Source organism: Thunnus maccoyii, chromosome 2 (genome assembly GCF_910596095.1).
Source record: "Thunnus maccoyii chromosome 2, fThuMac1.1, whole genome shotgun sequence".
NCBI classification, from domain to species: domain Eukaryota; kingdom Metazoa; phylum Chordata; class Actinopteri; order Scombriformes; family Scombridae; genus Thunnus; species Thunnus maccoyii.
The window spans coordinates 19,123,650-19,149,727 of record NC_056534.1 but is presented as its reverse complement, the minus strand read 5'-3'; the positions used below and the strand labels follow the sequence as shown (position 1 = coordinate 19,149,727).

The following is a 26,078-nucleotide window of genomic DNA, read 5'->3' as shown; positions in this document are numbered from 1 at the left end:
GAGCTGACCATGTCAGGCCAGCTGTTGTGAATGTTCACATAAGCTTGTGCGTGAACAGACATCCACAGCAACACAGAGATAGAGAGAGAGAGAGAGAGAGAGAGGGAGAGAGGGGAGTAGTAGAGATCGACTGAGTGTGTGTGTGTGTGTGTGTGTGTGTGTGTGTGTGTGTGTGTTTACACCCACACTTTTGATTGGCAGCTCTAATTCTGTCTACGTGATTTCCTGTACTTGTCTAGCTTACACTGTCACAATGTTCCCTGCTTTGTAATCCAGCACACCCGCTACCCTCTTTGATATGAGTGGAGGTGTGTGTGTGTGTGTGGAAGCGGTGGAGGGGGGATTGGGCTGATGTAAGAGAAAGAGAAAGTGTGTGCATGCTCGCTTGTCTCTTTGCCTAACCTCTCTTCGGTGCACCAACCATTCACTCTACATCTCACTCCTGTTTCAACAGCCTCGACTCAGCTCTCCTTTACACTGTAGACAGAATATTAATTTCATGCTTTGCTGACTATGAAGTTATTGTCAGTAAGCACGGCCACTGGCTTGTGAGGCTACATGAATAACATTATCGACTGGCAGGATCAATATGGGGATCTGGAGACAGGATTTACAGTAGCAAGAGGCTCTCGCCACTCTCTGACCAAGCTGGCATGCCAGGCATCTGAGGAATTTACAACTAAAAAGCTGGATCAAAGTGTGACACTGTCTTTAATCCTGGCATCCATTATTACACTGAAATTTGAAGGTTTCACTAATCTGAACATGTTTTAAACAGTGTAGAGGCTTTAATTGTGATGCCTAACACATTATCTCAACTATAAGTGATTAAAAAAAAACATCAAAATCATTTATGTCTCTTAACCTTTGATTCTGATGCTGCAAATTGGAAGCTAACGTCATCATTGCGGTGTACGCTAACTGTAAAGCAAACCTGTGTCACTTTACTAGCTGTGGCCATGAGATAATGCTAAATGCTAAATCTTAGTGCAACAGTAGTGAAGTAGAGAAGAGTCAGTTACATAGCAATATCTATCTCAAGTTTTCTAGCATTAGCTTACATTAGACGCCTTTCAAGTCAAGTCAATTTTATTTATATAGTGCTAAATCACAACAAAAGTTATCACAGGGCACTTTTCACACAGAGCAGGTCTGGACTGTACTTTTTAATTTACAGAGACCCAACATTCCCCCATGAGCAAGCACTTGGCAATAGTGGCAAGGAAAAACTGTCCTTTAATGGGAAGAAACCTGGAGCAGAACTGCACTCTAGGTGGGCGGCCATCTGCCTCAACCAATTGGGTTGAGAGAGAAAGAGGGAGGCAGGGGGAGAGGGGAGAGAGAGACAGAGAGAAGCACAGCAACAACAATAATAATAATAGCAATATAACTAATAATAATAGCGGCAACAGTGGGCACAAATGACTAATAATAATAGCACTCGGTGCACAAGTTTCTACTCAATGCACAAGTCACCTGTTCTTGATTTGATTGGTGTTATTTTGTGTTCTACTTTTATCTTTTATTTAAAGTTGTTAATTTTATGTCCTGAGTGTTATTTGTGACATTATGAAATGAATCATGATATCTGACTTCTATTTTTCTTTGTCATAGTGTTGTATGTTATGTTTGTTTGTTGTATGTTTATAATCTTATTTTTTATTTCTTTGGTGAGATACGTTCACAAGCCCATGTGGGCACAATCCCTGTCAATTATGTATTATATATGTATCTAGATGTTTTCTGCTTGTGCAAATAAATATACTAAAACTAAACTAAATCTAAAACTAAACTAATAGATAGACTACTGGTCATACCAGACCAAATAACACTGTAGCAGCAAAAGCCCTTTTTGAACTGAACAAGAGTGCATTTTATCGGTTATAAATTTAACTTTTCATTGGTAAGAGTAAGAAGGTTTTATTTCCTCTCTCACATGTTACACAGTGTGTCTTTAGGTTTAGCAGGATAAAGACATGAGTGCCTCTATGATGAAGATAAATATATTTTTATTTGCATAGACCTAAAGTAAAAAGACAGGAAGAATGACTCAGATCTGTAGCTCCCAACCTTTTTGGCTTGTGCCCCTTAAGATGAAGAAACGATAAGCTGTGACACTTTGTTACAGGTTTTTTCCTGATGAGCTGTGAACAGCTTAAGACTTTGAAGTGACAATTTTCTGTGTCATTTGAATAATTTTCAGAGGCCTGAAGAGGTAGAACCAAAACGAGGGTAAATTTAATGCTATGTACAGTAGCAGTTTTTTCTCCTTTTATTTCTATCTTGTAGGTCATATAGCGACCCCTCAGATTTACACTATATGGCCAAAGTATGTCTGCACTCTTGTATACATGTATTTTTGGTTGTAGCTATTTTCCATGGTTTGGGCTATCGGCCCCTTAGTTCAAATTAAAGGGATTCTTAATTCTACACCATACAGTGATATTTTAGACCAATAGCGTGTTTTAGGAAAGACGTTTCATCAAAATGACAATGTCCCCGTGCACAAAACCAGGTCCATGAAGACATGGTTTTCAGAGTTTGGTGTAGAGGAACTTGACTGGCCTGCACAGACCTCAACCCCATCAAACACCTTTGAGCCAGGCCTTATCGTCTGACCTCACTAACGTTCTTACGAATACTGAATAGTAAAAGATCCCTGCAGCCAGGTTCCTAAATCCTGTGGAGAGCTTTCCCAGAAGAAGAGCAGAGGATGTTATAACAGCATATTAATGCCCAAAGTGTTGGAATGAGATGTTCCACAATTGCACCTTGGTGTAATGTTCAGGTGTGCAGATAATTCTGGCCAGATATTGTATATTCTGATGCAGTAAGGGGTCCTGACCCCCAGGTTAGGAAACCACTAGTTTAGATCACTAACAAGTTTTGCTAAATCGTCCTCTCTCCTGCTATATTTTACTTCTTCCCTCATCGCTCTCACTTTCAAACTGTCCAAAGAGGACAGCCAAGAACAGCATGCACACACTCTCCCCTCAGAGCCTGTCCTCGATTCAGAGTCCCCTTCATTCCTTTGAGTCATGAATCATAGTTCGTGAGCCAAAGTTCATGCACTATGACGTGATTGGAAAGTCCGCGTGACTTATTGTATAAGTGTTTGACTAACAGGAAGGTGAGAGGTAAGTTTGTGGAGATGTCACATCTGTCATTGACATCTGGAGCTGGATTATAAGGAATACATCATTTATCGATGGAGATTGAAAGCTTTGAGGACACTGAAGTGTGTGTGCGAGAGAGAGGTGGTGACATTAGCGCGCGCACACACACAGAGGGAATGTCCGGCAGTGCTGTGCCAGCTGTGTGCTGCAGACAGAGAGGCGTCTGCGTAAAATATGAGCCCATGTGTCCCCTGGATACACCCATGCGTGTGCACACACACAAACACACACACACCTCTGCGAGCGGGTAAGTGAGACGTCAGGGTCAGTAGGAGAAGATGATGACACTGTAGACATGGTGTAGGGGGTAAAGTGAATAGTGGGTCGAAACAGGCCATATTTCATGTGTTAGTCACAGTCTATATGTGGACGAGGGGGAGAGAGACCCCACACATGCTGGCAGGCAGGAGAATCACCACAGGAAGCTGCAAAGCCTGGACTATATTGGCTCACAGGTCTTTGGTTACTGTAGATACACACAGTTTGACAGTGTTGCTGTTTAATCTCCATTATTTGTGTATGGGAATTACTGTGTATCCAAGTCAGTCAGTCTCAGTTTAATATTTGTTATCATGAAGCTGCCAGATGAAAATATTGGCTCCATAATGTCTGTGTTTGCTGACTAGTACAGGTGTCAGCTTTCCTGCTGTTGTTTGCACCTACAGTAAATTAAATGAATACAAGAGGAAGAGAAATGATGAGAGAAACCTGAAGAGACCACACAAAAATATAACGGCTATATTATAAATCAGTCAGTCACATTAAAAAGAATGAGAGTAAAACAATTAAGTCTTGTCCCAGTCATTTAAGAGAGAACAGGTTCATGCTATATTCTTACAGTTGTCCAATACAAATAAAAAGTTTATAGGTCAAATCTATTTTAATCTATACCATCAGAGAGAAAAACTGTTATTCAGTCTGCAATGAAATCCTTCAATATCAGCAGTAAATATGAGCTGTTTCAGCTTGAAATTATTCTGCAGATTGTTCCACAAGGAAGAAAAATGGTGCATGGAAGCACTTTTGCTTTGCTAACTTGACCTCAGGGACAGAAAACCCTAAAAACCCAAATTTTCAACTACTGCATAAAATTATGTCCACTTGAGGCATGGCAGGCCCAACCAAGATGAACAAGACTGTAGGAGGCTTGTCAGTATGAAATATGTTGTTTTCGGTTACAAAGGAAATGATTGACATTGCAACTTTAAAGCATAAATTTACATCGTCTTTAAGTCTTTCCCTGTCTGTCGCTGACACTCTCCAGGTGATTTACTCTCTGAACATGAAGAATGAGGAGCAAGAGGCGGCCCTGCAGGCCTTGAGTCACGCCCATCACGAGGAGCTGCACCGCATCCTGATGGATACATGTCATGAAGGGGAGGGGTCAGCACTTAGGACACGCCTCCTGGAGCTGCAGGAGTCTCTTGATGAGCAGCAAAGAGTTGGAGCCCAGGTGTGTATGTGAGTCCCTGTGTGTGCGTGTGTGTGTGTGTGTATGTGTGCGCACTCTTACCCTCCTGATCATATGATGAGCCGACCTCATTCAAGGACATGTTGCATTGCTGTAATTTAATGTGTAAACTCCCAGCGGGAGCAGCAAATCAAACCTGCCACTAATGTGACCTACAGTAGTCAGCCTGGTTCAGATTGCCTGTTACTTTACCCAGTCTTCATGTGTAATTTACATGCTGTGCACCACACTAAAACATCACCATGAATCATAAATACACACATGACTTTCTTATGAGCTCTTTGGGGAAAAGATGCATCTTAAAAACCAAAGAAAATGTACATTTTTTAAATGTCTGACCATGCTCATCTGTCTGGTTTGTTTGTTGTCTGCCATGTTTTCCTGGTTTGGTTGTTTTTTTGGTGCCAATTCCAGAGCATGTTACCATAAGTGTAAACTTCTATCTGCATATCACATCTCTGCTTGAATACCCCCTAACAAGTGCTATAAGAACAGAGCTGTTGTTACGGAACTAACACAACTATAAGCTCTGTTTTTGTGAAACTGGGAGCAGACACACATGCAGTAAATGTGCCCAAATAGGTGTCCAGAAGTGCAAGTACAATCCTACTGCAGTGCAGCATAATGTGGAAAAAGGGCTAGAACAAGATGAATACAGTTGGAAGAATACATTAAAGTGGACTAGTGCAATACTGGAACTAATGCAAATACTATGAGAAATTATATTATATTATATTATATTATATTATATTATATTATATTATATTATATTATATTATATTATATTATTTTGTCATTGCATAAACCTAAACATCATAAAAATAAAATTAGACTAAAGTGTTGAAAATAGTCTAGTCTTATATTCTGGTCACAAAAAATATTGTCTGGTCATATATCAGCACACCTCAAACATAGTGGCAGTCATCAGTTAAACCATTATCCTCAGTCAGTGCGGAGGAATATTAAACTGCATGTACTATATATTATTTTTTTCTGCAGTAAGTTACCATGGTATAATCACAATATTACACACAGAGATGCTCAGATAAAGAAAATAATTGACTTGTTAAAGGAAATATCTCCTCCTTGTACATTAATTTCAGGACGTCTCACATAGAGTAGGTATTATAAAGTAAGTATCTCATGAATCTGTCTTACTTTTGTGAAAGGATGAAAAAAGGTTTAGAATTTGGAAAATGGCTCCAACGTGCCAGATTTCAATCATGCACGCTGGTAATGATGTTTTGTCACAGAGTGAGTATTGTTTGAATGTCAAAACATTGTTGCTAATTGACCTTTATAGCCACAATCTTCCCTTTTTCAAATGTTACAGTATTTATACACATCGTCCACACTCTAGTGGTCTACACAGTTCCTATATCTTAACCTAACACCTTCGAGATCTGATGGCACTGCATATTTGTAGCATAATTCTGCATGAACAGTGTGATGTTGTCACCTCAGCATGAACCAAAGTTTCTTGAAAGGTTTCCAGAACGTTGATGGGGGAATAAAAAAAAGTTCTTTGAATCAATACCTTGAGTAATTTGTGCAGTTTTAAAGAAGCTGTATGCACATTCACAAGTGCAGTATGTAACATGATATCCTCTGTGCCTCCAGGTACAGGCGGACTTTGAGTGCTTCCGCATCCATGCGGAGGAGAGGGAGCGTGAGACTGAGGCTGAGCTGAGGAAAGGGTTTGAGGAGAGGCTCCAGGCCGCAGAAGAGGAGCTCCAGGAGGCCAAGTCCCAGATCAGCGCAGCCCAGGAGGAGAGCCTGCGGTTGAGCAAAGAACTGGAGAAGGCTGGAGAGCAGATCCAAGAGCTGGATGCCAAATGCGAGGAGCTACAAAAAGCGGCTGAGCAGGAAAGGGAGAGGAAAGAGGAGCAGAGGCAGAGAGACGATGAGGAGAAAAAGAAAGAAGAGGAGGACAGACAAACAGAAGAGCGGGAGGACTTGGAAAGAGTGAAAGGACTCTTAGAGGAGGTGAGCACACTGAAAGAGGAGAGGGACCGAGCGGAGGAGGAGAAGAGGCGAGCAGTGAAAGAGGAACGGGAGCAATGGGAAGGAAAGATGAACGATCTTAACGAGGAGAAAGAGGAGATGAGGAAGAAGATGGAGGCAGAATGGAGGGAGGAGCGTCGGAGGTGGGAAGAGAGGGAGGAAGAGGAGAAGAAAGGCATGCACAGCGCTCTGAGAGAAAGAGTGAAGAGAGCAGAGGCAGAGGTGGAAAGTCATCTGGAGAGGCTTGCGGAGAGCAAGAGAAACACAATCAAACTGCAAGAGCGAATACAGGTAATACACACACTCATTCCCATACTAATACTACATCCAACGCTGTGAGGAAGGGAGGTGAAAGGAAATTGAAATGTTGCAGCTTCCTGTCTCTGATGTACGCAGCTAATGATCGTTCGGATGGGAAAGTAGGGAGCGAGGTGGAAGTGGAAGCAGAGAGAGGGGGGGATTTTGCTTGTCTAACCACAGGCTGCCCTCCCTGAGTGCTATTCCCACTGCCAACTATCTGCTAATGAGTAGTTTGAGCAGGATAGATTTGCTGCACCACCACCATTACCACCTCACGCATGAGCATTAAGAAGCCCTACGAGAGCTGGCATGGAGCTGACACACGCCCTCACAGCAGACCATTAAAAGCTCGCAGCTGGGCTAGAGAGCTCCCTGACTCACCACATTTCATTCTCCATTTTTTTTTTTCTATCGCCCTCCCTGTCTCTCTGACTTGTGTTCTTTCTCTCCTTCCTCCTTATCTGTGTCAAATTTGCTGTCGGCTTCTCTCTCTTTCTCTCTCTCCTGTCCTCTTTGACGAACCACAATACTCCTCTGCACTGCCCTCCTTACGTGCCCTCGCGCCAAACTCCCTCCCGGCCCTTCACGCCTTCCTCCAGGACCTGGAGGAGGAGCTGGAACTGGATCGGAGGCGTGTATCCGAGGCCGAGGGCGTGGCTAAACGGGCGGAGGAGGAGCTAGCGGTCGCCAAGGAGAGGCTGCTGTTGCAGGAAGATGAGCTGCAGAGCAGAGCAGGTAGTCACTCAGTCCCCGTCTGTGTCTGTCTGTCCACCTGTCATCTCACCTGTGTGCACTGAAGAAAGCGTACATCGGTTAAACCCAGCTGAGCTCGGTGCATTTCCATTATTCATTCCAAGTCACCGTTAATTGAATTTTCGCCTCGCCATTATAATATATACAGAAAATGCAACAGACGCGCATTATTCATCCTCTACAAAAGCAAACAGTTTCATCAAAGTGTCATTATACCCAGTCAGCAAAAATGCCCCGAATTTTATTTATTGCATGATAATGATTTTTTGTTCTAGGCCCTTCCTCATTTAGTATCGGTCCGCTGTAAGTCCATTCTGCTTCTATTATGCATAATCACTCAGTATGCTCGTGCACGTACCGTATATGTGTGTGTGCCTGTGTTCACTTGGTTGTTTGTTGGCGTTTATTCTGTGTGTGTGTGTGTGTGTGTCAGAGGAGCTGCTGAACCGTGGAGGTTGCGAGGTGTGTGTGTGTGCTGAGGTGGATGAACTGAGGAGCCAGGTGAGCCGTCTGCAGAGCAGGAACAGAGAGCTGGAGTTACAGAGCAGCGGTAGAAACAGTGACCATGCCCGGCAGATACGCCAGGTAACACACGTGTAAACACATGCATGAATACAAACAGTAGATTTATTTGTCTATGTATACACAAGTGCAATTACACAAGCACATATATGCATTGTACTATATGTGTGTGTGTGTTTATAGCATGCCGAGGCCCTGTCCTGTTTGCGTTCTGAGATGGTGAGAGCTCAGACAGAGGAGCTGCGTCGCATCCAAAAACACGCAGACGACGAGAGGGAGAAACTGCAGAGGGAGATAGAAAAAGAGAGAGAAAAGTTGCAGAAGGAAAGAGAGCAGGAGAAGGATCACCTGGAGAAGGACAGAAACAGAGTCCGCAGAGAGAGAGATGAGGAGAAGGAAGCGCTGCGCAAAGAAATGGAGGAGGTCAAAGAACGTCTGAGGAGGGAAAAGGAGGAGGAGATGGACCGGCAACGTAAGGAGTTGGAGGTCGAGAGGGTTCGTGTTCTCTCCCAGCTGGACAAGAACATAGAGCAGGTGGAGGCAGAGAGAGCCGGCGTGCAGCAGAAGCTGGAAGAGGAGAAGAAGAGGTTGGTGGAGAAGGCCGAGGAGGACAGGAAGCGGTTGAAGGAGCAGGTGCGGAAGGCGATAGAGGAGGTGATGAGGAGACACGCGGCCGAGCTGCACAGTGTACAAGAAGCTCTGAGCTCAGAGAAGAAGACCAACCAAGAGGTCAGCATCTGTTTGAGAGTTTATTCTTTTTAACTAGTAACGATTTCTAGAAATAGTAACTTTTCGGCACAGATCAGTAAAGTACTGCTCACACTTTTTAAGACCACGGCACCCCTTCATAAGAAATTTTTTGTCACGGAGCCCCTCCTTACCTCTGAGCTGATGTGTTGCGTAACTATGACAACCGTCCATTGTCATTAGCAGAGCTGCAATGTCTCCTTCCATTCAAAAATATGTTTTCCTTCTTGTTCCTTCGGTTGGATGTTTGAGCTTCACTGTGCAGAATGATGTAGAGTGTTCAGAGTTTAACACCAGAAGGTTGTTTCACACTAATCTGCTGAAAGTGGAAAGTTTCAGTGAATCTTGAGTTAAAGGCGCGCACCTACTATCATGATCTGTGATATCATTTCCAATCATGGTCCCGTATGGGACTGGAGGGGATCTTTAAACATTTTTAAAACAGTTATTTTAATATTTTTTACTTCTTTTATTTTATTATATTTTAAAATATAGCATAAAACATTAACATTAACGTTAATGTAAATATCAACTCAATTTAACATGGTGAAATTGTATTAAAAATGCATGTAATAAATGCAGAATGACATCAAAAAAATTCTTACACCCACTTCACTTCGTACACATATCTTTCACTGAATATGTTTACATTCACACAAGAAACTAGATTATCAAAAGAAATCAGGGAAAGGCAGGAAATGAGATGATGTGTTTACATGCGTAGCAATAAGCTGACCACTCTAAAACCTACATTTCTATACAACTGTTTAGTAGTCTGATATTTTTCACTACTTTACTACTTTTTAGGCTAAGACTGGGATAGTGTTAACGTGATATGACACTCCATTTCTCATTTTTCCCCTTTTTTGTGAAGCATTTGGACTATTAATGCAGTGTGAGGACAGGCATTGTACTGAAAGAGCACACAGTTTTTTCACAGTGTGCACATGTATCTGAATTTCAAAAAGAGTCTATCGTTCAGCTGTGGCAGTCAGCTTTTGTAGGCTTAATTTTAGCTTCAGATTCAGTTAGACTTTGGATTTATTATTTTAGATACAAGCACACATCACTATAAGCCACTATGAGTAACAATATTTCCTTTCAACCCTCCACACAGCTGCGACATTAATACTTTCCCTGTTCTGTGTCTGTGAGATGCTCATGTAATTTTGTAAAAAACACCTCAGAAACCCAGTCGAGCATTCACAGAAATCAGGATTCTCCAGCTGAGATCTGGTTGTGTTGACTCTTGATATTACAGAGGTTACTTCAGTGCATGTGGACACACATGATTGAGTTGGACACTCTTTTACACAGTTCAGGTCACAACAGGCATCAACCCCTTAGTCTAATTAGTTTCCAACATTTTGAGCTTGTGACTCTTTAAAATTAAGTAATATTCTAATTGTGACATGAGTCTTAAGAGTTATGACCATGTTAACTGTCTTTTAAAAATGTTTTTAGAAGCTTGAGGAGGTGAAATTATAATAACATAATTTACGAGAAAAAAGCAAAGATCAGAAGAATGGCTAAAAAAATTAATACATTTTTGTAGTCTAAATGTTTTGTTTCTGCCCTCCTATTCTGATAATCATGTCATGATTATATCAGATTATATCTTGTGACCCCGCTGGGGGGTTCCCACTCTGACGTTTGGAACCACTGGTCTAAAAGAGTGTGTTTAATGAATATTTTTGGCACTCAGTGTGTATATAAAGAGAAATATAAAGAGATTTTATCATATAATTGCTTGGCCTTTGAGCCTTGTGTTAATGTGCACTTCATCGTGACTAATTATTAATTAGGCTTTAGTAATAAGATGATGAAAGTATGGTCGGGTTAAATACTAAAAAGGAAAGTTAATGTAATAGTTGTTTTGATGATTATGAACATTCTTGAAAGGTTTGTGCGCGTCTGGAGGAGGAGAGGAGAGGTGGAGAGGAGCTACGCAGCGGGCTGGAGAAGGAAAAGGAGGAACTTGAGACAAAACTGAAAGATGCCAGCATTGAGGTGAGGAGACTACAAGTACAGTATTCATAATCATTTACATTTATGAAGCTCTGATTTTTTCATAACAAAAAGGTTTCTGTGTTCTCAGATCTGTCGGTTGAAGTCAGTAATCCATCAACAAGAAAAGAAAGAAAAGGTCGGCCCCGAAGCTGCACCCTCATCCTCTCGCCTGGAGGAGGAGCTGCATCAGACTCGGAGTCGACTGGCTCGGATACAGGAGGAGGCGGAGAGGCAGCGGGACAGGCAGCAGAGAGAGATAACGTCCCTGAGAGCTGACAAACACCGGCTGGAGGAGAAAGTCCTGGAACAGAGCCGACTGAACACGGAGAGGAGCCTCCTTGAGCAGAGCCAGCGGCACACCGAGGACCAGATCAGGTAGCGGAACGAATACAAACCTGCCAGAACTGATTCAATGTGTACAGTATGTATAATATCCTCATTTTTCCTTTCATCAGTTCAATTAGATGATGTTTTATCACCATGAAACTTGTTTTAACAAAGCAAAACATGACAACAAATCGGCTACAACAATAAAAATGATACATAAGCCATTAAACTGTGTTAGTACATCAATGAAAATTAAATCAATATCGCAATTCAAGCAAACATTTGCCTTAATGGTTTTCCTGAAGACCAATTAGCCTGTCTGGTCTCATTTAGTGATTCTACATCTCTAGCAGCATCATTCTCATCATATACTGACTGTGATTACTGTACATGCACATTAAAAACAACAGATTACTGCAGTAAAAATAAACAGCGTGTTTAATTACTCTCATGCAGATTCACAGTCACACTCGTACAAAAGGTTTTCATCCCTCTGCACACTGTCGATTAGACAACATAATGCAATCCTCTACCCGAGCTACTACTACAGGTCCCTAGCTATACTTGGGTTTCTTCTTCAGAAACACAAATGGGAGTTTTGTAATCCCTTAATAAGACAAAGAAAATCAAGTTTTGCATTTAAATGGATGAAATCAATTTATTAAGAAAAGTGTGATATAATCAGATTATTTCTATGCTTTTAGGAGTGCAGGTTATCAACTAAACCAGAAAAAATAGTGTTCTTTAAATGAAGAAGACGCATAAGAGAAGATGGCACTAAAAATGATCACACAGCGGAGTGTAGCAAGAAGAAATAAACAGTAATTTTGCATGTAGGTTAACTCTGCCTTACTTCTTGTTCTGATGCATGCCTCCAGGGCAGAGTGTGAGGATCGTCTCAGAGCAGAGTTCAGGATAGAGATGAATGCCGCTGTTGCTGAGAGCGAGCAGAGATGGCAGAACCGAGAGCAGGAGCTGCAGACACAGATAACTGAGCTGCAGAGTCAACTGGACGAGCTGCAGGTGAGCCTTCTTCACAAACTAAACCCATCGGTACTTAATGCGGTAATTCTTTAATCTAAGGATCTAGTTATCACCTGATATCAGAATTGACATGTAGCTTTCACTTCATCATTCATATTGTTAAAAAAAACAGATGTGTGCAGCGGTTCAGAGGTCTGGAACCATGCAGATCTAATTAGAGATTGAGTCACACAGTCAAGGTACATTCAGCTCCTAGAAAGCACAGAAAACCAGTGTGACTGTCATACTCTAAGATTAGCATCATACCCCTCCCCCTCTTTAAAACCAAGAGAGAAAGAAGCTTGATTGACTCATTTGATGAGGCTGCTTTCATTGTTTGCTGCAACTAATGTTTATTTTCATTGTCAGTTAATCTGCAGATTATTTTCTCGAGGAGTCAATATTTATGAATTATGTTAGAAAATAGCTAAATATACCCATTATAATTTCTCAGAGCCCAAGATGACGTCTTCTATCATAGATACAAGAGAAATTAGAAATGAGAAAAGCAGCAAATCCTCAAATTTAGGAAGCAAATATTTGTCTTTTTTTGCCTTAAAAATGATCGACTTATCAATTGATCGACTAATTGGTTAAGTTCAGTAGTGAGTTCTTTTATTTCTTGATTCATTCTCAAAACAACATGTTGAGGATCAGAGATGTTTCTCTCCTTTTAGCTGCCATCAAAATCATATTTTGGATTTCATTTGGGTAATAAGGTAATGTCTGACTTGCCAAATGTTATTTTACACATCAAGATCAGTTTTCTAGTCATAAACAGTTGTACACAGTTGTATAATGACTTCTGTGGCTCCGGAGAAGCTTTGCAAAGTCTGAGAAAATAACCGTAGTGATGTCACTAGGGTATCTCAATTTGGAGATATACAGTATATTTGTACCAGAAAGCCTGATGTGCAGACTGGGAGTCTAAAAGTTGTGGGCGTTTACAAGGCAGGAGAGTCTAATTAAACACTAATGAAAGGCTCTTGAGTGACATTATGGGAATTGTAGGATCTAGTGTTGCTAGACCTTGATCCATATTAGAGACTAAAAGTCAGGATCTGCTGACCATTCAAATCTGAATCTTGTGAGACCCCCATTAGAGTGCAATAGTGAGTCACTGGAGTACACTTTTAATTAGTTCCATAAGCTTGTCTTGAGTGCACAATGAAGTCAGAGTTTTATTTATTTATTTCAAGAAAAAAACGTTGGAGTCTGCAAATTCTTAAACAAAAGCAATGTCTCCATTTAAATAATTTAATGGTCGCTGCAAATTCATCATCTCTGGATTACTCTGACGGCACGCAGAGACTTAAAATCCTTTTTGCTCACAACTTTCTCGCTAATGCAGGTGGAGAAAAAGAAGGCGGGTTCGGGAGACGATTGCCACGGCAACCCTGAAATTGACAGGCTGAGGACGGAGGTTCAAGAGACCAAGGAGATAAACAAGAAACTGAGGGATCTGCTGCAGGTACACACGCACACACACACACACACACACAAACACACACACACGCACAAACATTTTCAAAAATCATATGTACACTCTTTCAAAGGTTTTTCTCTGTGATGAATAATTTAGCGACTTTGGTGATAGCGCTGCAGAGCTCGAAGTGGAATGGCAACGTATTGCTATTCTATGAGTGCATTCATCCATGTAATATACAGCATATGTGGAGTTAAGTACAGTTTATCTGTAGTGTAAAAACATGTTTGTGTGATCTAAAAGCATGCAGCTATTGTAAAAACTGTGTTGAAGGAGCCCCAGAGCCAGTCTTTAGCTGAGGAGAGACACAGTCACGCCGTGGAGCTGCAGACGTTACAGCGACAGGCAAAAGAAGATCTGCTGTCTGAGAGGAACAGACTACAGACCATGCACCACCTGGAGCTAGGTAACACACACACACACACACACACACACACATGCGCATACACATACACGTAAACATTAGTATAAGCACACGCAGACAGTAACACATTCCCTATATGTAGCTGCGTGGACACATGAACACACACACACACACACACAAGGAGCGATATACACATTGAGATTATAAATTCAACAGTGAAGTTCCTATTGCCATGGATACACTTCACCATGGCAACAGCAGAAGGGTACCTGTCACAGTGGGCCAAATTGATTTTGTTTTCTGTATGTGGTTCTGTGTGATATCAGATAAGCAGCGTGCGGAGTTGACCCAGCAGCACACCGAGTGGAGCAGACAGATGACCCAGAGACACATGCAGCAGATAGAGGACCTGCAGGCTCAACTACAAGCACACACACAGATGATGGCCCTGCAACAGGTGACACACACCGGGGCGAGCGATGTTGAATATTCAGTCCCCCTTGGGTTGAGTTTGCACAAACAGAAACACACAAATGTCTCAATGTCTTTGTCTGTGTGTTATAGCCTATCTCCCACTAACATAATCTCTTTTTATCAGACGCTCACAAGCAAACAAACACCTTTATTTATATATATACAGTATGTGCACACAAATCACAACCATTTCAGGATATCATTATCCTCCACATGAATGAAATACTCCATGACTCTGGGATAAAGCTAACAAAGTACATAAGTGTCTACAGCAGCACTAACCTTTTTAAAAACTGATATCTGAATCTTGGCATTAATGGAGATTTTGACAATGTATCCACTGTGTGTGTGTGTGTGTGTGTGTGTGTGTGTGTGTGTGTGTGTGTGTGTGTGTGTGAAGGACCTGAAGCAGCAGAACCAGTATCAGGTGTTTGAGCGACAGCTGGATGAGAGTCGCTGTGCCATGCTGGAGCTGCAGAGAGAGAACGCAACATTGAAGAAACAATTAAAGGAAAAGTAAGGAAGGGAGTAGAAGGAGTAGATACATGTAAAAAAAAAAAAAAAAAAAGACTTATTTACTTCTTATTATTAACACAACCATTTTTCTTGATTATCCAATTTATTTAGTCAGAGAATAGTGTAAAATAATGTCCTTTACAGACTTCCAGAGCCCAAGGGGACTTATTCAGATTAATTGTTTCATCTGATTAACAATCCACACCCAAATATATTCAGTTTACTATCCTATAGTAACATATAGACAAAGAAACACATTAAATTCTCATATTTGAGAAGGTGGAAATGATGAATCTTTGGCTTTTTTCTTGAAAAATGACTGAAATGATAAATCCATTATAGTAATTTTCTTTCTATCAACTAATTGATCAACTAATCATTTCAGCTCTAATATCTTTGGTATCAAGACAATCTACATACCAAATTGGAAGCAGTAAAAGGAATAGTTTTGGGGTTTTTTTGTTTTTTTTAGAGAGACTTAGATGAGAAGATTTATTTTTACCAGCACTTCTAAAGCTCACTAATTAACACATTATAACCCCTGTAAAACCACAACTTGTTGTTTTGATCTTTTGGCTTTTGTATGGATTAAACACATGAGATATAATGTGTTAATTGGTGAGGTGTTGATAGGTGGGTTTTTGAACTTTGGAAAGAGACATAGTAGCTGCTCCCCTCTGCTCCCAGTCTTTATGCTAAGCTACTCTAAAACTAAGCTAACTATCTCCTGGCTGTAGCTTAAAACAGTATTTACTGTACAAACATGGGAGTGGTATCAATCATCTCATTTAACTCAGCAAATAAGCATATTTCCCAATCGCAAGCCTTTAAGACAGGAAAAAACGACAACACATCCTGAGACAAACTGCATAAATCATTCTGGCTATGATTGAAATTCTGTTTAATTTGCATGCGTTTGTATTTTTATCCCTGTTCACTTCATTTTCATTTATTTACGAAAGATTTAGGAAACCTTCCCACTAAGCAAAATGTATGCATGTTCAGCCAAAGATCAGTCCAGTTTTTTGGGGGAATATGACCAAAAAACATCTTACAAACATGCACTTCTTCTGTGATTTTTGAGCTCTTTATTTGGAGCATGTTTTCATATGTATCAATGTATCTACTGTTTGGTCCAAAATTCTGGTTTATATTAAAAGTATGTACTGTGTCATGATATCCAGTAATATACAGGCTAAATTAGCTGGAATGTTTCCATCAGTAATGGATTCAGCCATTTTCAGGGCCACTGATGTCTTTTATCCAACAGCCCAGATAAAAACAGCTATTACTGTTTGCAACTTATCGTAACTGTGTTATTATATTAAACATCCCACTTCCATTATTTTCCATTCCTTTCCTTTCCACCCCTCTGTTGTATCTACTGCCCCTCCCCAGGTCAATACAAGAGAAACCTGAGGCCGAAGAGAAAGAGGAGGAGAGCACAGAACTGCACAAGAAGAGAGACGCCCAGCTCGAAGAAGAAGCACAACGTCTGAAGGAGGAAGTGGAGAAACTGAGGGTGGAGATGGAGAAACTGGAGGAGTCACAGAAACACTGGGAGGAGAAAAAAGAGGAGGATGTGAAAGAAGAGGAAGTGGAGGAGGAGGAGAAGAGGAAGGAGCGGGAAGAGGAGAAGAGGAGAGAGGAGGTGGAGGAGATCAGGAGGGAGCACAAGAAGGAGATGCAGAGTCTGGTCTCTGAATACAGCAGCGCTCAGACGCACCTGCAGGCTCGCATAGTAGCTCTGGAGAATGAGTGAGTACAAGACGGAAACACAGAAATACATAATTATTAATAACACATTTAAAATGAATATAAAATGGTTGTGAACATGAGGACGGGTATGAGAGAAAAGATGTGTGTGTGTGTGTGTGTGTTGATTTAATTCCAGGCTGCGTGAGCGGGAGGAACGGTGCAGGAGGAGGGAGCCTCGATGTGATGAGCTGCAGTTGGGGAAACTCCAGGAGAGACTTACAGAGAGAGACCAGCTCATTAAACGATTAGTGGTGAGAGCATGCACACACACACACACACACACACACACACACACACACACACACACACACACACACATACGCACGCACGCACGCACGCACACACAGATCACTTGTTTACCTGTGGAAATGCTCCTCTGATCACTCCATATTCACTCCAGAAGATCCTCTTACTTTAGGGATAAGTCTGGTGATCAATCTAAATTTTTCTTATTGTCAACAAATTCCATTAAAATACCAAAACCAACAATGAACTGATCTTTTTAATCTTTTATAGTGTTGTCTGTGTAACCGCAGCCTGATATATCTCAGTCCTCTGTACTGTAGACCTCCGTTTTTGTCCAAAAACTATTAAAAACATTAAAGAGCCACACTGTTGCGCTGGGTAACGTGTTTCTTCATTACTATGAATGTGAGCACTGTAGTTTATTTTGGGTCAGTCACACAAACACTGTCCTGCTACCATAAATACAAAAAGGTGATCCAAATCCGCAGCTGAAAATAGTCCCCAACAAATGCACCATTTACTCCTGTTTGAGTAATGTTTGCTTAAAGGGCCACAACTGTTTGGTTTGAGTCTGAGTGCCACAAATAAAGTAGAGAAGTCAGAAAATATTGAGAAATGGACTTAAACATTTTCAGTTTTGGTCTTTTCATGAGATTTGTTAACATTATGGAAACTGTACAATATCACCAGCCTTATCCTGGATTGTTCCTGCCCAAGCTAAGATATTTTATATATTTTTTGCGTGCAGTGTATTTCCAAGGCAACGACTGATACTTTACATAACAGCAGAAACAGTACATTAAACATATGTTACATGTTGCTCATTTTTATGATTTTGTTTACAAATCTGTGTCTATCGTAATCCTTTTTTATGATTTGACAAAAACAAACAACAACAACAAAAAAAATGCAACTCAATGTTCACTGATTAGCTTTTTCCAGAGCTTTCAACCGCATCTCACCGTTTTCATCAGCAGATGGCAATGGCTCAGTTGTCATTATGTTCCTACTTGGATCATGTGACTCTATGAAAACTGAAAAAAATGTTGGTGCAGAAATGTTTTTTTCTGTCAAACTGCTGTCTCCAATATCCAGAATGAACAGTCAACTTTATGATGTTTTGAAGTTAAATACTTCATTGCTGATTGACTTTGAACAGCCCCTCACAAGCTAAACAGTCATTATATTGAATCCTGTTAAACTGACCAGTTTATACAATTCAAATCAGGGGAAATTACTGTACACAGTGTGGAAACTCACCTGACAGGAAGAACTTTTACTAATTCTTGCAGCCAATCAGCAGTGCAGTGACCAAGTGTTCTTCTTCTAAAACTGCCTTTGGAAGAGGGCAGATTTTTAAGAATGTAATAACTTTAACCATTCAAAGCAAATCAAATTGGAACAACCTCTTCATAAATCTCCTCTGGTCATATATGCGTAGGAGAGAAATTAAATTTTTTGAAGTGTCCTCTGCCAGAGTGCCGTGTCTACCATCTGTGCGCCATGAGGCAGCTTAGCAAACAAGTACACCCTCCAGACAACAACACCAACTGTGAATAAGGCCAATGAAAGTCCTTCCTCATCCTCCTTCCCTCCAGGAAGAGAGGCATCAGCTGCAGCTCCACCCTCCTGTTGCCGGGGACAACAGCACCCTCAGGCTCCGTGACAGCAAGTCCCGCCCCGGGAGCGTCACGCCAACCATGAGGGTGAGTTTGTCTGTTCGGCTCGTGCACATAATGTATTCATCAAAACTAGCCTCCTTCCAGCCAGAAGCGCTCACTGGGCCGCAGCCAACTTCTGTTAGAGGCTGTAAAATGTACAAGCTCGCCCACTCAGCAGATCACCAGTCTGTCATAAAGACGCGTCCCCTGTGTGTAATGTGTCCATCACACAGATTTTAATTATATGACATTTGACCAGTAAAGATACAGGCTTGTGTGGAGAGTTCTTTAAGAGTGAAAGTGTTTCCTACAAAATACAAAAACACGTTTAATGATGTAATCTTGTACCGTGCTGTATATTTGACTTTGGACATTGATCTTTAACTTCATTTGTCTCAGTGAAACACTTCATATGCAGATATTATAATATATATGATACCTTGAGGAAGATTTTAATCTCAGAAATAAAACCCTCTTTGCAGCTTTAATAATAACAATGTGACATTCATTTTGGTGTCAGTCATGGATAAGTGATCACGGACGCTCTGGGCTTATAAATGTAAGCATGATATGTAAGCATGTGCTGTTTACAGGCTGTAGTGGCTCATAGTGACAAGATTTAAGAGTGAATAAAAGGCAGCAAAATGTCCATAGACACCTCACAAACCACTCCTGCAGCGTAACCCGCTTCTCTAGTGACCATCTGGATGTTCAGTAAGGTCCAAACACTCACTGTTTGGAGCGTTGTGTGTTACAAATAAGAATGATAGTGCAACAAGGAGGCTGTGTATTTTAACATATTTTGGTAAAAATGAGATATCTCATGAAGGTCTGACAGACCAAAACATCATAAACTAGAAGAGTGTGCTCAGTAAAAAGCAGAGCTTTGCCAGGTGTGTCTGGGGTCATGTTGGCGGTGATGCACCTACTGCAACGCCACCACAACTGCCAGATGCAACCAGTGGAGAATTGCAAAGTTTTGAATTGAAGTTTTTTTTTGTATAGTATAGTCTCAGTTTTCTTTAAGATGCATAGAATAGTGTAATGGTATTGTAAGCGAGTGTCCTGGGTATGAACTGTATGAACTAATAAGGAAACAATGTACGGGACAATAAGTCCAAACTTCTCATTTTAAAAATTGTTATTTACACAAAATAAAACCTCTTCCTGCCTCTCTCTCCCCTCCCAAACAAAGAGTTGAATTTCACTCCTCCCGTCCTTCCCGGCTCGAGTCAAGATGACAAAATAACAAAAACAAAAACGGGGATTTATTCATCTTGTATTGTGTTTAACTTAAGTGGATCATAATATGTTGGGTACGGATTAATCTGCAGATGCTCCCGCTCAAGATCAGACCAAACTTTTCTATGGCTGTCAGTTTTTGAGCCACAACAAAGGCCAAGACTAGGTAAGCCTTGTTTGTGAAAGTCTTTACTATAGTTTCATAAGGAATCATACGGAAGAGGATTAGGGCAACAGGTGAAAAAATTATTTGAGTTCTGAGTTTAAAGTCAGAATTCTGACATTTCTGAAATTAAACTTTATTCTCAAAATTTCTGACTTTAAACTCAGAACTCAAATACATTTTTCACGTGGCCCTAATCCTCTTCCATAGAATTGCATTATAAAAATATTTTTTTAAAAAATTGTTAATCACTGCAACAACGAGAAGTCCTTGAGCATACCCACATAAATGTGCACAAAATATTTGGCTGATGGGTCCAGTAGTATGCAAGATTAGCTGCGGACATACACACACACACACACACACAACCAATCGTATGATCTCCTTCCAGGTTTACACCTGGCGGAGATAACTAATAAATAATTCAGCAGTAAGTGAGACAGTGTGGAGGAGATTTTCACACTTTTATTCAAGTTGTGCCTTACTTTGATGCACATTCAGGTATACAGAGACTCTTTTCAACATATTTTGGTAAAAAAAAAAATACATTTTTGAAACATTTGTATGTACGTACTGAGCATATGGAAAGACAGCAGAGGTGTTGTTTACACTGCAGAAGTGGTTTGAGAAGTTTCTAGGGACGATTTTACACTTTTTCTCTGCTGTGAAAATGTGTCAACTGATATGAAGTCAAGCTGACCACAGCTGCTGCTCTCCATGAAGCAGAGAATTACACTGAGCGCTGCCTGAATAACTGAGAGTGGTTCAAATCTTTTCCTTCAGATTTGTTGCAGCATTTCATTGAGTCTACACTGGCACTTTGACTTATAACTGCTATCTCCTCGGTCAGTCAAGTTTGTGTTTGTCAATAAATCTTTTTGCATAAGACATCCATATCTCCTGGAGTTTCTGAATTGACGAGCTCAAGATTTCTATAATGTGTTCAATATTTAGGAAATATTTTGGGCAGAGCATCACTTTAAGTTCAGACTTTTCAATCCCTCCCTCACTGGCACTATGTGCAGCAAAGGCAAAATAATGTCATTCCATATGAAATTGAATTACCCTCAAAGGCAAAATGGCAGTTTTCATCATCCATCCAATACGCCATCACCTGCAACCTGTCAGTAATCTGTCTTTCAATGGCTGCAGGCCACATAATTATATCCACACAGTAGTGACAAAACTTTTCTTTTTGTCAGCAAAACCCATGAAAAGATCAAAACAAACCACAGATAACTCTGTCTCTCAGTGCTTTCCAACTTCTCAGTCCTGTCTGTGGCAATTTGTTCCTACTGGAGACGTTTATCTTTAAAAACAGGTCACAAATATATAGTTTTAATGTTTTTTTAAAGGCCAGGTAGTTCTCTAAAACATCTGGGCTCTGCAGTTTTTGGCAACTGAGTAAATAGTGCATTTGTTGGGGACTATTTCACATTTCGTGCTCTCACAAATGATATATGGAGTTGGATGTGTATGTGGGATTGCATCAAAATGAAGAACAGTTGCAGTGTTCATGGTAATAAAGGAAAATGTCACGTAGTTCAGCGGTGTGGCTCACTGATGTGTTGTTAAATAGTTTTTCGACAATAATTGAGGTCTTGAGCTTTTGTTACACAGCCAATCCTTCTTAGGAGAATCAATTCAGTCATCTATTGGTGGTTTTGGCTCTTCTATGCAAAGAAGAATACAGACCACCAGCAGACTTCTCTTTTAAACAAATACACCTACAGTAACAGTGTTTCTTACATTGTACTCACCAGCAGTCTGAGGTCACATCAAGTTGGATTTAATTATTATTATATAACATACTGCCAGCCTTAATATGAGTGGAGAATAATTTCACTGTGTGGATTTTGATTCATGTCATCATTAAATAAAAAGTACAAAACATCAACATAAATCATGCTGGTTTTAAAATTCAAATGTATGTGTTTTGTTCCTCTAACAGAGGAAGCGTGTGGAGTCACCTCCTCGTGTCACCAGCATCCCCAGCGCCGGTACTTACGACAGGAGCATCTTCCCGCCCCAATCCTCCTCATCGTCTTCCTCCTCCTCTTCCGTCCATCAGCACTCCTCCTCAACCCTCCCTCACCAGTCCAGCTCCCACCCGCAGACTTCCCCCCACTACTCCACCTCCTCTCTTCCGCACAAGCACACCTCCCTCTCCCTCAGCCAACATTCCTCCCCCTCTCTCCCTCGCTCCGCCAGATCCCGGACCTCCTGTATCCCCCCTACTCCAGCGCCCACCGCTCCCCTCCCTGTCTGCCCCTCGCCACAAACGGGCATTCGCTACGTGTCCCCCTCCTGCCAGGACCCACACGCACACCTGCAGGCCCATTCAATAAGGTATGGACTTTTTAAAAAGGTGTCTTGTTTTCTTGTAAACAAACAAAAAATACATTCATGCTTTGTGTCTTTGAGGTCTAACAAACAAGTTGAAATCTTTCTTATATGACAAACATGCAAGGCAGACTTTTTGAATATTTATTTGAGTATTATATAGGTTCTTTTTAAACACCAATTCTTCAAATGGGGCTATCCTGAATCACCGCCATCACTGACTGAATCAGAAGCTTTTAGCAGTAGAGCTCCTCACTGGTGACTGAAAGTACTGTTGACAGATCAGCCATGACACACAGTATGTTACTGCCTGGTTAAAAGCTTATTTAAAGGTTGCAAAAACAAAAGAAACAATCATGATGTGATAATTCTGTCATGAACAGTTGGCTGTGGAGTTATTAACTTTATAAGCTTTGCTTGTATCGACTTAGTTTTGTACTGAACTGACAGTTTGAACCAGCAACAGACTGTGGTTACTACTGAAATGAAGACAGTCAGAATCAGCACCAAACAACATGGCGTTAAGTTTGTTTACTGATGTCTGTACTGAAGTGCATTTGAATGGTTATGCAATTGTTTAGGTAAAAAAAAACCCCAAAAAAACAATCAACATGGTCAGTGATGATAAATCTTTGTACTAAACTCATGTCCACTTCTACGTGCTGTGTTTGTTGGTGCATTACTGACACCAACTTCCGTTCAGTGGAATAACATGAAACCTGCAGCAGGAATGTGAACAAATTGAGGACCTGCACATTTAAACATTGCTCTTTAGCGCTACTAGTGGTCAAAAACAACTCCACAGGGTACCTTTAATATCTTGGGAGTGAAATATGGTTGTGTGAAATACTCAGAACCTGGACATAATGTAAATATATATGTCAATATGTTTTTTGTTTTTTTTTTAAAATCAATGTCTTTTTGTGTTTTGCAGGGGCCCGTATGTGGAGCAGAGGGGGACAGAGGGGCTAAAGCAGGAGTGGTTCACCAAATACTTCTCCTTCTGAGCACAAATACACACACACACACAGCAGCTGCAAGTACATTTCTTCACATACAGTTCATTGCTTCTTATACACATCCGTTTGCTTCCCACATACACACACACAAAACCTTAAAGGGGAACTCCACCGATTTTATACATCAGAGTCCGTTTACAGGTCTTTGGGAGTGCTACTGCATATGTGAAAAAAGTTGTATAAAGCCTTTTGTGGCTCCTGAAGGAAGCTGCGCAAAGTCTGATGAATTGCCCCAAAGAAACATCTGTTGGAGCTGAAAACTACAAGTTTGAAAATGAAAAAAAAAAAATCTGGGGTTGTGGAGTTAGAAAGAAGTGAGGTTACCAGGCTACATTAGCCGCTACTAGCACAATACATGTCGTTCGTGAATGATTCGTTTAGGAGAACGAATCTTTTATGTGAACGAACTGAATCACTTCCTGAAACTATCCGTTCATTTCTCAGTTCAGTTGAGCTCTCAGTCAGTTGCGAGTGAACGTGATTCGTTTGCAGGGATCGTATCAGTATCATAGAGTGCATAAACACAACTGCTGCATCTGTACTCATGAGATTTTAAATACCTTAAATTTAAAATGAGCTAGCTTACATTTGACAATCCCTGAATTATTTTTTTAAAGTCTCACCACCTTTCGTAGTTTACAATGCGTGGTGAAACCTGCAATATGAAAAAACGGGTGGCTGACACTGTCTCAGATCCTTTAACCGCGAGGGAACATCGCATGTTCAATGATCCAAGCACTGACCCAGTGCCCACCCTTCACCCTCCCTCTCATGTCTTGAAGTCTCGAAGAAGAAAGTAGTATCAAATATCTTATTTGATTATTATGTGCCGCGAAAATATACACACTGTACATGATAGCGTAACACTTTATTATAGCAGCTTTCAGTTTGCAAGCAGTATCTTTATCCAACTAAGTTCTCAGCTCAGTGGCTTCTCCTTCACGAATGACCGTTCCCAGTTTTAGCGTGTTTCAGGTCAGTGAGGGGGATTATACGCAGTCAGAGCTCCGATCAAGCACTGAACGATTCAATGAACGAATCTTTTTAATTCACTCTTTCTAGTGATTCAGTACACTGAAAAGAACCGCTTTGCTCATCGCTAGCCTGAATCTGTACAGTCAATTGAATGAGTCATGTTGCACTGTGGGTAACGTAGGCGGCAGGTTTTGACAAGGAAGAATAATGCATGGCATAAAAAAGATGTCTCTGGTTCTGCTGCATTGATTTTGATTTTTTTTAAACTGCCCATCGTGTGTATGTATGTTATAGATGTGCAATGCTAAATCGGTGGAGTTCTTTTAAAACACACACACACACACACACACACACACACACAAACAGAGACATGGCAACATTAACATACGTATGGGCTCATCACCAGCAAGGTCATCTCAAACATTGCCTCAAAGCTCAACCAAAAAGTGCTTCTCAAACACATGCCTGACCTCTTCTCAGAACATAGGCCTGCCGGATCTTGTTTGTATAGTTTGGAATGTCTCCATATCTGTTTTTTTTTTTTTAAACAGTCTTCCTTTTTTAAATGCAACTTTTGCTCTAATCTCATCACATGATTACTCCAGGAAAACGTACATTTTTTTGAAATCAGCAACCAAGTGTCTCTTCGAGTATGGAAGCATTCGACGTATTCAATCAAGATCCTCGTCAATACGGACACACACGACTCACCATACCAAAATGAAGCTTGTTTCAATGCAAAAATGTATAATAATCTTAATGAACAAATTGAATAAATATTTTGTTTTTGTACGTGCTTCTTCTTTATACATTGGTGTAACATGAATTAAAATGAATCACGTGGCTCGACGGTCAACATGGACTACCTGCGTTAGGGGTGGGTGCATGGATGTATTATAAGAACTGGATACCAGACGCCAAAATGTCACCAGTTCACTTGAATGAAAAATGCTGAATGAGCACATAAGCCTAAAGTTTCCTGGATGACGTCACGCACATAAAAATAGCTTTTCTAGGCTGTGGAAAGGTTTTACAAATACAAAACTCTCATAGATTAAAAATTCTTAATACAAAGAGTAGTAATTGAACTTATTTGCAGTTGGAGGTGTCAAAAGTTTTGCAGATGCCCCTTTAATGATGATTGTCTATGTGGAAAATTCTTATTGGGCCACAAAAGCACAACTTGCACCGAATCCAGCTCTCACAATACATCCATGGGCAGGTGATGTGTATAAAATCCTCTATCACAGTATATTTAATGATATCTCGATATACAATTAAAATCTCGATATATGTTGTGATACATAGTAAATATTTTTGAAAATTGATGGAGGTACAATTTATTGATAAAATTATCAGTTTGGGGTGTATTTTTGGCAAATTAAACCCTCAAAAATCACATAAAAATGACCAAAATTACCATTATTGTCCAACCGGTACTGGACTTTTGAGACATATATATAAAAAAAAAATTGCCAATATCAGCCAATCCCTACTG

At 40.6% G+C, this 26,078-nt stretch overlaps 1 protein-coding gene across 2 annotated transcripts in view; it reads left to right on the top strand.

The window, feature by feature from the left end:
- The window catches only part of fam184b (family with sequence similarity 184 member B), a 28,131-nt gene extending 2,759 nt beyond the window's left edge, over positions 1–25,372 (top strand). Inside the window, exons 2-18 of one of the 2 annotated variants that reach the window (XM_042423517.1) lie at positions 4,441–4,629; positions 6,268–6,942; positions 7,551–7,686; positions 8,138–8,289; positions 8,410–8,955; positions 10,876–10,983; positions 11,072–11,358; positions 12,189–12,333; positions 13,685–13,804; positions 14,093–14,225; positions 14,510–14,640; positions 15,058–15,173; positions 16,572–16,931; positions 17,068–17,182; positions 18,776–18,883; positions 22,195–22,592; positions 23,521–25,372. In XM_042423517.1, the coding sequence (XP_042279451.1) occupies positions 4,441–4,629; positions 6,268–6,942; positions 7,551–7,686; positions 8,138–8,289; positions 8,410–8,955; positions 10,876–10,983; positions 11,072–11,358; positions 12,189–12,333; positions 13,685–13,804; positions 14,093–14,225; positions 14,510–14,640; positions 15,058–15,173; positions 16,572–16,931; positions 17,068–17,182; positions 18,776–18,883; positions 22,195–22,592; positions 23,521–23,593 (3,792 nt within the window). In that variant the 3' untranslated portion in view covers positions 23,594–25,372. Of the gene's footprint in view, positions 1–4,440; positions 4,630–6,267; positions 6,943–7,550; positions 7,687–8,137; positions 8,290–8,409; positions 8,956–10,875; positions 10,984–11,071; positions 11,359–12,188; positions 12,334–13,684; positions 13,805–14,092; positions 14,226–14,509; positions 14,641–15,057; positions 15,174–16,571; positions 16,932–17,055; positions 17,183–18,775; positions 18,884–22,194; positions 22,593–23,520 lie in introns of both variants that reach the window. The other variant, XM_042423513.1, reaches the window with a different exon arrangement.
- The last annotated feature ends 706 nt before the right edge of the window (positions 25,373–26,078 follow it).